The 13,870-nt window shown below is 47.9% G+C and overlaps 1 protein-coding gene across 1 annotated transcript in view; it reads left to right on the top strand.

Moving 5' to 3' along the window:
• The window catches only part of LOC144179165 (uncharacterized), a 70,082-nt gene that overhangs the window by 16,433 nt on the left and 39,779 nt on the right, over positions 1-13,870 (top strand). The window contains exons 2-4 of the mRNA XM_077707407.1: positions 5,492-5,765; positions 6,297-6,501; positions 8,188-8,534. Of these exons, the coding sequence (XP_077563533.1) occupies positions 5,621-5,765; positions 6,297-6,501; positions 8,188-8,534 (697 nt within the window). The 5' untranslated portion in view covers positions 5,492-5,620. The remainder of the gene's footprint in view (positions 1-5,491; positions 5,766-6,296; positions 6,502-8,187; positions 8,535-13,870) is intronic.

Raw genomic sequence — 13,870 nt, 5'->3', positions numbered from 1 at the left:
AATCTGATTGAGCTGTCTCACACCTGTATTTTATTTCTTCTCTTTCTTCTCTCTTCTGCTCTGTAATCTATGTGCCCTTTTCTTTCCCCCTCATCCTTCCCCCACCGAGTAGCATGTCGGTGACGCAATTCCGGCAAACATCTCGGCTTTCTTTTCTAATAAAGAGCCTTCTCTCTCTAATCTTAGTCAGTAGAGTTCTGCAGTTTGAAGCAGAACCATTTTCACGGCCTTGAAAAAAAAAAAAAAAACGAAAGCAAAGGGCTCTGGAGTGGTAGCTGGGACATTACAAGTTTACTTTTTTTGTGTGTTCTTTATTGCCATGATGAGGCAGGATTAGGTGAAAAATGCTCTAAACCAAATTCAAGATTCAAGCGTTACTTCATTGACAATCGATTAATTTAAAAATGGTTGAATTCCCTGCGGATCAGTGCAGATTATAAGGCTCTCATCGATTCTGTGCATGCCACAGAGAATTTGGAAATCACATTTGGTTCTCTAAGGACTTTCATTTGCTCTCTTTGCTAATGAAGTCATTCTTAAAATTGTGCCCTTTTCTCTATTCATCGTTTAAGTGACGGCATCCGATTTCAGCCCTCCCACTGTGATAACATTATGCACCCGCCATATGTGAAAGCCGCAAATATAGGAAAATTTCATTTAAAGAAGATGTTTACATACTTATTCCAAAAATTAGTGGAAACATGGCACTGTGAAATTTGGTTCTTGTGGCTACAACAATTTATCATCTTGGACTGGGGTAATTAACTAGTACGATCACTTTCGCTCGTATTTTGTCTTAATCCATTCGTTTTGCTGACGTAGTTCCAAATGGCTAGGCTAGAGAGCTTGTGACATTTGAAATGTTACACATATGGCGGCAGCTGCGGCTGACAGCTCTCAACAAGGCACAGTCATCCACATCCCAGCTGTTGCTGCCACGGTAGTAGGCGACGGGGTGTCACCTTCTCAATGTCTGCTTTCGTTGAACAGTCGAATGATTGTCCTTAAAAGGGGTCTGAGAGGCTTCTTTTTGGCGGGGAAGGGGCATGGCTATGGTACAAAGTAAGCCACATGTGTTCGCATTTTTCTTTATATCTGTCATGCCTCCATTCTCGATGCAAGGTACTTGTCTAACTTCTAATAGTTTGAAAGATGTATTTTATAATGAGGGGTATTGCTATGACGTGAAGGACGCACTGAGTGTTCACATTTCGCGAGCCTGGATTCACAGTGCATGGCTCTTATCTCACTTCGAATAGCTTCAAATATGTCCTATTAAATGCCACTTCCTTTGTAATATAACCATTTCTTCATGCCAAACAAAATTGTAGTCAGTCGGGAGCTACTTCGTTAATCTTTAGAATAAAGCGAAGTTGTGTGTTGTCTTTGCAGTTTCTGTAAAGGGTATCATGGAGGAAACTGATGAATTGTTAACGTAGATTTTATTTAATGTCGAAATAGCCTTCCTTCTGCTGTCTCCTCCCTCTGATGTACAGTAGTACAGTAGCTTGCTGCTGCAGCAGCAACTGCTTCTGTGGTTGCACAGCTGGAATTGCCTTTATTCGAGCTTGTTTTGTGGTGCTGTTACTCCTACGGTAAAAGTATATTCCATCCTCCTCCTCCTCTTCTGCAGTGATGGTGTCTTGTGGTTTACTTGTGTAGTAAAAAGGCTCGCTGCACTTCTGTTGCCATTTTTCATGTTCGTCCATGGGCAGAATGTGCTTTTCTTGGTGCAGTAAAAGCTAACTGTGACGCAGGGGTATGTTTGCCTTCACGCCTCTGTATACCTTTGCTTGAAGGCCAACGTTACAGCAAGTTATGTTGAGCCTGTGGATCTAGCCCCGTTTGTGTGTCATTGACTGCATGGTCCTCACTGTGCGTTAACCCACATTTAACCGCCATGCCCTTTCTGTCCACTTATGACTGACACGTGCCTCTTAAATGACTGTACTTTTCTTTTCGTTGTACCTTTCTTGCTATCGTTTTGCGCAGGAGTGCTAATCAGCTAGAATTTTTCTTCTCACAAAAGGCTTGCTAAGAATGTTTTGCAGGCTACTGCACTCTGAACAAGAATTCATGCTCACTACCTGCTATATACCATATATACTCGCATAATGAGCGCACTCACATAATGATCGCACCCCTGAAGTTTATCGTCAGAATTCGATTTTTTTTTTTTTTAGTTTCCCGCGCAATGAACGCACCCTGAACTTGCCGCAGCAGTATGTCGTATGTGTGCCAAGTCTAACTGCTGATGCTTACGTCTGCTCGTGCTTACGTCTTCCCTTTCAAAGCGGACAGGGCTGCGTTATTGCCACAGACTTGCCGATATTAGCGATATCCGCAAGCATGCGTTCAATATTGATGAGGAAGAAACTCTCGCTAAATGCACATAATGTGCTCACAAGACAAAGAAAAAAATGCGCTCAGCTTGCTGCGTAGGCCCCATGTCTGTGTTGGTGTCCCGCACTGCGACAGCGGCTGCCACTTATTGGTCACCCTGTTGTCAGCTCGCAGCAAACTCGTTCCGGCGCGTACCGTAATTCATGAAAACACTGCATTTTGCGTCACTTTGCAAAGCGGCTGGTGGCGGTGTGCGGAGTTTTTATTATGTTTTTTATTTATTATTTTCGTTATGTTCGTGAGACCTATCGTAAAAATTTTGACCCGCAACTTGCTTGCCTTTTTTGTGCTGAAAAGTTTTTCGCGAAAAATTTACCCCGCGTAATGAACGCACCCCTAAATTTGCATCAAATTCTTGGGGAAAAAAGTGCGATCATTACGAGAGTAAATACGATAATTTTCATGCTTACTACCTGCTATATAATTTTCGATCTCATTCTGTAATACTGTGGTATTCTCTCTGACTACACTAAGAGAAGGGACAAGGCCAAGTGTTTTATATGCAGTGCTGAAACAGAGTAACACTCGCGGAGAGAGAGAGAGAAACTTTTTTATTGAGTCCTGTGGTCAGCGGTACGGGGTGGCCGCCGGTTGAAGCCTGGCGGCGACGGTGGCAGCTCTTGTGACCAGGTGTGTTTGCAAGTCCAAGTCCGAGCTGCCCAGCGCACGCTCCCACTGCTCATCACTATTTACATACGGGAAGGGGTCTTGGGGGCATGCCCACATAGAGTGGACAAGTGTTGCGGGGGCGCCACAAAGGAGGCAATTCGGTGAGGGATACTGATCGGGGTACATTCGATGGAGTACTGCCCGGCAAAAGAGGGTATTAGTTTGCAGGAGTCGCCAGAGGCGTTCCTGATAGTTGGTGAGCCCTGTATGAGCGGGGGGATAATGGCGGCGGGCGAGGTGGTAATGCACGACGATGTCGTGATAGGTAATTAGACAGTCCCTCGCGGATCGGGCACCATGGTAGGGGGTGATGCTGGCCCCGGCACGGATAGTAAGCCCTCGTGCCACATTGTGGGCCGCCTCGTTCCCTCCCAGACCAGTGTGCGCCGGGGTCCATATGAGTTCGACCGTAGAGGTCGGGGGATTTTTGAAGAGGATTTTGGATGCCACGAGGGAAATTGACCCACGGGCGAAGTTTTGAATGGCCGTTTTCGAATCTGTGATTATAATTGTTGTAGTAGGCCGGGTTGTTAACGCAAGTGCTACTGCAGCCTCCTCCACCACCGCTGGGGAAGTAGTACGCACTGTAAGAGAGGTAACCGGGGGGCTATCCGGGCTGTTGATGGCTGCAAGGGCATAGCCATCGTGATGGCGGTATTCTGCCGCGTCAACATACATGATGTCTGGGCGGATAGGCAATTTCTTCGCTAGTGCCCGCGCTCGCTCCTCCTTGCGAGCCCTGTGGTGCTCGGGGTGCATGTTCCGTGGGAGGGGACGAACCCGGAGACAGGCATGAATGGTTCTTGGAATGGGGACCTTCGGGTCGGAGATCTCTGGTGCGCGGATACCCAAACGTTTTAGAATGTTGATTGATTGATTCTAGGGTTTAACGCGCCGACGCAATGCAGGCGATGAGGCGCGCCGTAGTGGAGGACTCCGGATTAATTTCGACCACCTGGGGATCTTTATCGTGCGCCGAAATCTCGTACACACGGGCGTTTTTGCTTTTCGCCTCCATCAGAAAAGCGGCCGCCGCGGCCGGGAATCGAACCCGCGACCTCGTGCTCAGCAGCGCAACGCCTTAGCCACTGAGCCACCGCGGCAGGTGTTTTAGAATGTGCTCACCAGTGGAGGTAGTTGAAAGTCGGCGGAGTTGGTTGATGTGGTGGGCTTCAATAAGCTCCTGAGCCGTATTGTGGATCCCTAGGCGTTCAAGTCTGGCAGTGGGTGCATTCTGGGGAATTCGTAGTGCTGCCCTGTATGCCTTCCTAATTAGAGTATCAACTTTGGCGAAATCCGCATTGGTGACTCGGAGGTAGGGGAGGGAATAAGTAATCCGGCTGATGACAAATGTCTGTACGCGCGGATGTTATTGAAACTGTATTGTGCGAGTTGTTTTAATGTACCACTGTTTTTCTGGGGGAAAAAAATCTGCCTCCTTCTCAATTGAGATGTGAAGACTGAGGAAACAGTGGCACTGGTAATCTCCACTAGCTTAACTTTGCTTTTCTTAGGCCTGCCCCTTTGTTAAGAAATAGATGGTTAAAAAGTGAAGCTTTCTTTACGCAAGCTGAGTCAAATCAAAGTTCACAATCCACCCTTCTTAAGTTCAAAATCCAAACTTCCAAAGTCAGAAGGCAATGTCCAAAGACAAGCACCCGTGCTACGAACTCGAAGGAAATGCTGAGCACCCCGAATGTGATGATAGCGCAATTGGATAGATGGCTGTATCATAACGCGAGGGACACAGGATTGATTCGGACCACGGGAAACTTTTTTTTTGTTTCTTGTGACGTTAGCTCCCCACACCTGCTTTTCACTCCTTGCCTGCTCGCCACTTTTCCTCACACTTTTTGGCCTGGCATTTCATCCTCTCCATTTACGTGTGCTGAGCACGGACGCATGCAGGAACTCGAGCTGAAACGGCTCTGGCGTTAAAAATTTACCCGAATTTTTCGTTCTGTACAGGGAAAGGTGGCTGGGCAGGGCTGAAAGCATTATGCGAGGTTCCAATAGGGGCAAAATTACATCCTCATTGTCAGGAGCAGCGACATTTAGTCCCGCTAGTAACGACAGCCCTGGGTTCGCTATCCGAAAGCTGTCGTGCTCTGAGCTGTTCTGATCAGTAAGGTATGAGTTATGCAGGACATACACAGGCCACGCATGGCAAACAGCTGTGGCATATCCACTCAAACCACAGCCAATGCGTGGCAGCAGCGTCGTTGCTCCTGATTTAACATTGTGGGGCTCCTTTAGGGAACAAGCTTGGGATCATTTTCCAGCTGCATGGGTGAAAAGTTCCAGGTGAAAAATTGAGCGCTTGTCCTCGAACATGTTTGCCACCTTCTACCGTGTGTGGCCCCCCCTTTTCTGCTGCGTGCCCTGATTGTGGTTGTCGTCGTCTCCGCTGCTGCTGCAGGCAGGAGGGGAGTGGAGCGCCCCCACTGGAGGAGCAGGACTGCCCCCCGCACCGAGGGAGGGTGGCATGGTGGAGCGAGGGGGCTGAGGGGCCCCCCGCAGGCAGCATGGCCCAGAGGCCCCCCCACCCATGGCGGCAGACAGTCCCCAGCTGAGTAGAGCACCCCTGCTGCCCCCCTGCCCCCCCGAGGAGGCCCTGCCCCGCACCACGGAGGCCGCTGCCGCCTGGCCGCACCAACACTACGACCAGCACCAACACCAACACCACCATGCAGGCATGTGTGCTGTGCAGATGCAGGAGGAGGGCGACCCCCGTTTTTGCTCATGCCCTAGCGAATTGACATTCTGCTGTGACTGGAGTACTTGCACTCCGACCAAAGAGAACTCTCTGTTCAGTCAGTCTGTGCACCTTCAGTGCTCAAAGCAATGGAAGCCGGAACTGACAGTTATCAACACATTAAAATACTATTGCTGGGCCATCAAATAATGGTCAGGCAATAAAAGAAGGTAATGAATGTTTGGTGTTAGTATACCTAAAGTCATAATTCAGCATGTATAAAATTAGGGTGTCCAACCAAAATAATGGGAAAAAAGTACCATGGTTGTTCGGGGAGATAATTCTCGGTCAGACAGGTGAACAGACCAAAAGTGTCCTGTATAGGTTTCTCGGAAAAAGAAAAAAAACAAGGAGATATGATTTTGGAGAGCTGGAAGGGTACGTGGTTCTGTTCCGGAGAGTGCTGCGTTGTTGGCAGTGTTGCAGTGTTGCCCCTGGCTACAGCTGGCGGCCTTGTTGTCCCACGCAGACCCGACACTCCATCCAGCCCCCGAACTGCAGCAGCAGCCCTGGTCCACCGATGAGCTGCTGCGTGCTGCTGCGACTTCCCTTGGCAGTGCTGCCATGGAAGCGGCCGGCCAGGACGGGGGCAAGGCCGTCCTCGCTCCGAGCCCCGTGCATGTGCCCCCTGGCTGGCGCCGGTGCCTCGTGGAGGGAAAGATTGTGTACTACAGGTGAGCCTGCTCCCTTTCCCCGCTCTTTTTTTCTTCTGTGCACCGGTCATGCCCCAGCACGTTCGGGGGTAGCAAGCAGGCTGCTCCAAGGTTGGGAAAATGGAAAGGTTAGACAATCAGGGATCCCCTTCCTTTTTTGGAGGGAAAGCTCTATTACCTCAGGTGCAAACCCAGAAAACGGCTCGTAGCATCGGTCTAACCTTCAAGCTCAGCCAAGGTCAAACCAGCACTTCGTGCGGTTGTGGAGTGAAAACGTCTAATTGCTTGTTCATTCCAAAAGGAGGCGAAGATGGGGAGAGGGTACGGGCGCTTTCAGAAAATGATATGAGGAGACACTGGATGCATCTAAGTTCACTGCGCATTTAAAGGGGTAATGAAGAGATTTCGAAAAAAACTTCTGTTGTGTGGGTATTTATAACCGTGGAACCTTGATAAACAAACTATGCGTAGCCGATTTGTTGCAGGATATCAGTGCAAATACTTAGAAAAAAATTTTCACTGAGGCCTTCCTCCTCAAGTCATGAAGTGGCGTCGTGTTAAGAAGCCAATCATAGCCCCCCTTTGGCTGCGCAACGTGTCAGTATAGAGCGGGCTTGCAAAGGGTCAGGTACAGCTGCAGTTTCGGCGCCATGAGGAGATTTGCCCGCAACTGGACGATGGGCGATGGCGGATCTTTGATATGACTGATCAACATGGCCGAACTGCCAGTCAACTATGCGGGTGAGCGGCACAGGCAGAAGTAACCATGTTTAAAGTAAACTGGATATTTGTATACTGTTTACACTGGGCTAGTACAATTTTGCTGGCCATTATTGCTCAAGCTTGCCAACGTCTGTCTCACACCTAGCCTCTAATGTAAATTTTGCAAACGTGAACTTCCTCACCTGACGAGATACGTGACCGAAAGCTTAAAATGGGAATTTACTACATCAACACGTTTACCGAAGGAACTTGAGATAGATGACCGAAAGCCTAAAATGGGAATTTACCACGTTTACCGAAGGAACTTTGTATTCAGAAATTTAAAAAAATCCCATCTTTTACTGAAGCGTAAAAATAACGAGCAAAAAGCAGTGATACATTGCGTTGCAGTCCCACCATCGTGCAGTCCGATTGTCTTCCTGCACTGAACAGTGCTGTTATTGTTGTTTCGTCAATAGGACATGCTGCCCTATAACTTACTGCAGAAGCGTTCAACAGTAAGTTGGCGGTTAAAACTCCAGATGGATTAGATATTTTAAAAATAAACCGGAGTGTTTGGCTAAAAGATGCCCTTTATGCCAACACGAACTTCAGCAAAAAAAAAAATTATGTACAAACAGCTAGTAGGCCAGAGTTCTACAAGGTTTCCAGACAACTCAAGTGGTCGCGTCATCGTTCATGTGGATAGAAAACTGCTTAGGGCAACCAATAAAGGATGCATTACACTTAAAATGTCCGGTTTACAGCTTCACCAAATATATACACAAAGAGCATTTAACTCTCGAATGTACTTAATATGATGTCACTGGTAGTTGCACTACCTACCGATGAAGTCGCTTGGTCACTTGCAATGCGCCTCAAAACGAGCATTTCAGAGGCGTCTCCTAAATTCCAGAATCGGTGTTCTTAAAAGGTTGATCAAGCAGTCAAAATTGAGCTAAGGCAAATACATTTTCTCTTCACGACCCCTCCCTCTGCCTCCAGCCCCAGCAACCAGCAGCTGCGGAGCCTGGATGAAGTTTCCCAGTACCTGCAGACGGACGGCGTGTGCAAGTGTGGCCTCGACTGCCCACTCAACCTGGAGGGCACCTTCAGCTTCGACCCCGGGCTCCCCTCCCTGCCCTGGTCTCCGGAGCGCACCACGGGGGGCTGCAAGGCACCCCCGGGCGGCACCGCGGGGGCTTCGACTTCGGCTGCGGCCCTCACCAGCACCACGACCACCACGGCCAGCACTGCTACCGTCTGCCCGAGCACGCGGGGCCCCCACCCTCCCCCACCAACGACCACGGCCCCCACAGTGGCGCTCGTGTCAGCCAGGCCTGCGAGGAAAGGTGGGCTCTTGAGTGCTGGTTGGGATGAACGGCTGTGCCCTTTGACGCCGGGAGCGTTTCAATTGGCGGACTGCCTAGGAACCAGTCTGATTGGGCATGTTATGCGACAAGAATTGCAACAGCACCGTGGCCACCACTGTGTACTAAAGCATAGCAGACAGACACGTTAACAAATGTCAAATGGAGCTTTGCCAAAGATAAATGCAATACAGTTGAACCTCGATTTAACGAAATTCGCGATATAACGAATTTTTTTAAGTTTTCTATCAAAATTTTGCTAAATCCATGTATTTGTATCTCGATTTTACGAAGTAATTTTATGCGGCGCTTTCGATTTAACGAAGTCACAGCGAGAAAGGAAGAATGAAATTCCGGTCGAGGCACGTTTATTTTGCCTCTCAGAGCCTACATTGAAGACTTTAAGTATTCACATTATCTCTTAAAAGGCTAAAATGAAAGAAAAGTGTTGAATTAAGCGGTTGACAACAATTAAAAGCGATGAAAGAAGCTGCTCGAAAACCGCTAGCAGTCATGGACGGTTTAGTAGTGCGGCCACCATTTTGACGTCTCCATCGTTGCCTACGCCAGCGCCCTCTATGCTTAGGCTGCCGAGCCTACTTTAAGTGTTTTTTTCTACGCGTCCTTGCTCACGGTGCTGCTGCTCTAGGTTGTGCTCGCTGATAACCACATTATATTTTGTTCATTCATCATTAGATGAGTCTTATCAGCAGCATGAGCACTCCAAGGGAAAGAAAAGTGTTCCGAACAAGAGCCTGAGGAAGTGTCATTGAAACCGAAGGCCACTGAAGTGTGTGATGCCATCGACGTTCTGCAGAGGCATGCAGTCGCACGCGAATGTTTAAGAGCAAGCCTTATTAGCGCTGTCAGCATACGAGCGTCACGTAAAGCCCACCCTGGTCAAGAAACGCCAAGCAGTGCTTACGGACTTCTTCACTACGGCTTGAATATCGAGTGCTGGTGGCAATCAATTGCTTTCCGAACGTGGTCAAAACGTGTTCATTAGACAGCTGTGATGCGGAGAAATCGGTTTCTTTAGGGCTCAGCGGGCATAAAAGTTTAATCAAATTTGGCCAGAAGATATTTAATGTAAGCTTTCCGCTTTACCTGGAGCACGTAAGCGCTGCTCCACAAAGTGAAGCCGTCCGTGTGTACTCCGCTCAACTCTCAATCATGGCTTTATCCCGGGTGTCATGGTTGCATCACGCACCCTTACTGCAGAGCCTTTGTGCATGAAAAAAGTCTTTCGAAAGCTTTATAGCACCCTTTCGCTGTTGGCCCGCTGCACCCCTCAACGCCTAAGCCTACTACTGAACGGATGAAAAGAGGCGTAACTTCGAACCAGCACCTCGCCGGGGTGAAGTTCACGGGGCATGGACGCGGGCTCAATTGACTAACAGCAGCGTTTAGTAGTGACCGAAATGAAAAAAAGAAAAAGTGAAAACCTAGTCTGCTATTATATCGTTGCGGAAAAAGCACCGGTTTTACAACAACACGAACTACTGTCGGCTATCCGAATTCCATTGCCTAAGTGTTCAAGCTCTTAAATCACACAATTTTCGCGGCTAGTTTTAGTACAAATTTCGCTTTAAGTGGAGAGGTAACTACATAGCAGTTGTTTCTGAGTGATGGGCAAGGTTTTGAAACCTCAATAACTGGTTAAATTAACTGTAAAATTGAAACCTCGATTTTACGAAATTCTCGATTTAACGAAATTTTCGCCCGCAAGTACGACTTCATTATATCGCGGTTTAACTGTATTATAATAGTAAAGGACTAAAATGTGAACGAAAGTAGGCACTCAAATAATAATGGGAAACGTTTTGCTTAGCAAAAGAGCTTGTCTGTTGATGTCACTTGTTGAGTTTAGACTGCAAAGTTGCAGAGTAGTCTGAGAAGAAATACTTCCAAGTGTTTACCCCCAGCTATTCGACTGACTTTCCGTGTATGAAGAGGTCGCGTAAAGGTGAACGGTACTGAACGATACGCATTTTGTAGTTTGTGCTGCTGTAAAAATCCCTGGATCCGGACAGGACAGGCCGCCAATGGAATCTGAACCTGGCAACGTTTAACGCGCGAACCTTATCTAGCGAAGCGAGTCTAGAGGTGTTGTTCGAGGAATTAGAGAGCATTAAATGGGATGTAATAGGGCTTAGCGAGGTTAGGAGGGCAGGCGAGGCATTTACGGTGCTGAAAAATGGACACGTCCTATGTTACCGGGGTCTAGAGGACAGAAGAGAATTGGGAATGGGATTTCTAGTCAATAAAAGCATAGCTGGCAACATAGAAGAATACTTTAGCATTAACGAAAGGGCAGCAGGTCTTTTAATTAGGCTCAATAAGAGGTACAAGCTCAAGGTGGTGCAGGGCTATGCGCCCACATCCAGCTACGATGACCAAGTAGTGGAACGCTTCTATGAAGATGTGGAATCGGCAGTGGCTAAAGTAAAAACACAGTATACCGTAGTTATGGGGGACCTTAATGCTAAAGTAGGCAAGAATCAGGCTGGAGACAAGGCAGTTGGGAACTATGGTCTGGGCTGTAGAAATAGCAGGGGGACCTACTAGTTGAGTTTGCAGAACGGAATAACCTACGCATAATGAATACTTTCTTCTGTAAACGGGAGAGTCGGAAGTGGACCTGGAGGAGCCCGAATGGGGAGCATAAAAATGAAATAGACGTAAGGTGTAGTGACCACCGTATGGTAAGATCTAGAATTCAGCTAGATTAGAGGGGGGACCGCAACAAGCTAGTATGAAAGAAGCCGATTAATGAGCTAACAGTAAGATGTAAAGTAGAAGAATTCAGGGTGGTGCTGCAGAACCGATATTCAGCTCTTGCCGAGGAAGCAGACTTTATGACACAGGAAGCCAGCGATAACCTTACACGCATTATCACGGAGTGTGCAGTAGAAGTCGGGGGCACGATGGCCAGGCAGGCTACTGGTAAACTTTCCCAAGAGACGAAAGATCTAATTAGGAAGCGGCAAAACATGGCTATCTCCACCCCAGCTGACAGAATAGAACTACCGGAGCAGAGCGAGAGGTCTTGAACAGAGAAGAAGGGCCATTCATGTTTCTTTCGCCAGATGTCAGCAGGGCATATTGCGACTTCTTGCTGTCGGTAATTCCGGAGTTCGAAAAGGTGAACGTGTTCCTGCATTCTGGAGCCCCTCAAGTACGTCTGCTCCGAGAAGTGCTTAGCAACCTGCTAAGAGAGCTGATGTTGGGGTTTGTCAAACCTTCAGTTATCAGTGCTGACCGACGTTGACTTCAAGTCTTCCACCACCCAAAGAGATGATGAAGACCTGGTAACTGGCAGCCAGACCACGCAGAGCTTGCAAAGCCTGAAGAAAGAAGCGAGGGAGGAGTTTTTTACACTAATCAGAAGATTCTTCGTGACGGCAACAGAGTACATGATCTTGAAATTTCCACTGAAGTGTGAGCTGCTGAAGAGTGCAAAAGTGGCAAGGCTTGCTTCCATTGAACATGCCAGGTTTGCTGATATCAAGTATCTAGTCAACCGCATCCGAGTGCTTGTACTAGTTCAAGAGGGGCAAGTTATGAATCCTGCTCTGGACGACATTCAGGCAGAGTTTGGCCATCTTCAGTTGGAAGAACTACCCGCTGAAGTAACGAAGCAGGAGCGTATAGACGAGCAGTGGCATGCGGTCTCCGATCTGCGAGAAGTGGATGGCACTTTGAAGTATGCTAAACTTGCAGAAGTTATGTTGGGGGTCTTGACACTCCCGCATAGTAATGCAGAGTGTGAAAGAGTTTTCAGCAAGGTCGGAAAAGCGCACACACGGTTCCGTGCCTCCATGTCCAAAAAGACAGTTGAGCATTTGATTGTCGCAAGATGTGCCCAGTCTTACTCAGGGAAGTGCCATGAGCAGGCGTTTGATAAAGAGTTTTTGAAGAAGGCTGAGGCAGCAACGGCCTCTGTGCTAGCCCAGCCTTCCACTTCCAAGATTTAATTCTTAGAACGTTTTGTGCGTCTTTTGTGATATGTTTGCTATGTATTTTATCCAAGCGAGTTTCTGAGGAATAAAATGGCATTTTAGTATTTTTGTACGCAATTTTAGTATTTCTTGGCATCTTCTGTAGTACTTGGAGAAGTGTGGGGTTGGCAGGTCTGTGGTTCACGCTTAAAGGGGCACATGGGTCTTAGAGCTAAAATTTCAGATTGCACGTTTTCTATTGTGCGTTTACAAAGTTTCCCCCTCGAAAACGATCGCGAAGTGCCAAAGAAAAATATTTATGTCCGCTTAGGTGACAAAATGTTTCCGCAAAATGAAGAAAACACGACCATATTGACAACGCTGTGTCTCCCGAACGACGCCATGGGGTGCCGCCATCTTGGCCGCATTAGATCGGCCGAGTCTTCAACTTCCGCTTTCTGGTCACTGCTTTCATTGTCGCTCACTCACAAACTCACAAACGGCAGAAAACGAGACAGTGAAATTAGGCAACCGATAGATTCTAACACACGGTTGGCTATCTGCCCGCGTTCGCTGGAACGGCTCTCCCAATTGGTGTCGCCATTTCAACAAGATGGCCGCCGGGTGGTACGGCTGATGCGCAGTTTGCACAATCGGCTCAGTTCCTGTTTAGTGGTTTCATGCGTTGCAGTTCTGTTCAGTGATGTTATTGTTATCACGACTATAATGCTTGAGATCGGGCGCCAGATTACGGGAAGTGCGCAGCTCGAAAGATGCATCGAAAACGTGCCCACGGTTTCACCGTGGTTTGTCCTTGAGTGGGAAACGCAGTGCGTGCGTCTACAATATATGTTCGTGAAGTGAACTTTTGGACTCATTGCGATATTATAAAACGATGTATCACAGGGTTATTGCTGTTTCACAGCGAGCTTGCAAGTTTCGGGGGTGGAATTGTCACGTTGCGGCATGCGCGGCGCAAGTTCTGGCGCCGTGTTCGCCCAATGGTGGGACTGGTTGGTATTGCATGTGAGTAATAATAATTAATGTATGCGAAGTGAAATTTAATTCCAAACGAGAGGTGGCTATACATAGCAATGCTACTTTTCAATTATGATCATGAATGCCGTAGGCGGCTGCTTATCAGTGCATCGTACTGGTGGTGGAAATCTCTGGCTTCGCGCGGCTGGCTATCTGCAGATGTTCGGAAAGGGAAAGGGTGGTGACTTATCTGCACAACATTCTAAAGCAGGAACCACCTGGAGCGATTTCTTTTTGCAAAAATGTGCAGTGCATGCTGCAGGCACAGCAACTCCGGCGCGGATACAACTGGCGTGGTGTGTGCGGCGCAGCATGTGAACGCAGTAAGAGGTGGCAACA

This window comes from Haemaphysalis longicornis, unplaced genomic scaffold, assembly GCF_048455015.1.
Source record: "Haemaphysalis longicornis isolate Haplotype H1 unplaced genomic scaffold, Haemaphysalis longicornis Haplotype H1 scaffold_4, whole genome shotgun sequence".
In the NCBI taxonomy this organism is placed as follows: Eukaryota; Metazoa; Arthropoda; class Arachnida; order Ixodida; family Ixodidae; genus Haemaphysalis; species Haemaphysalis longicornis.
The sequence above is the reverse complement of the archived record's forward strand: the minus strand, read 5'-3'. Positions and strand labels throughout refer to the sequence as shown.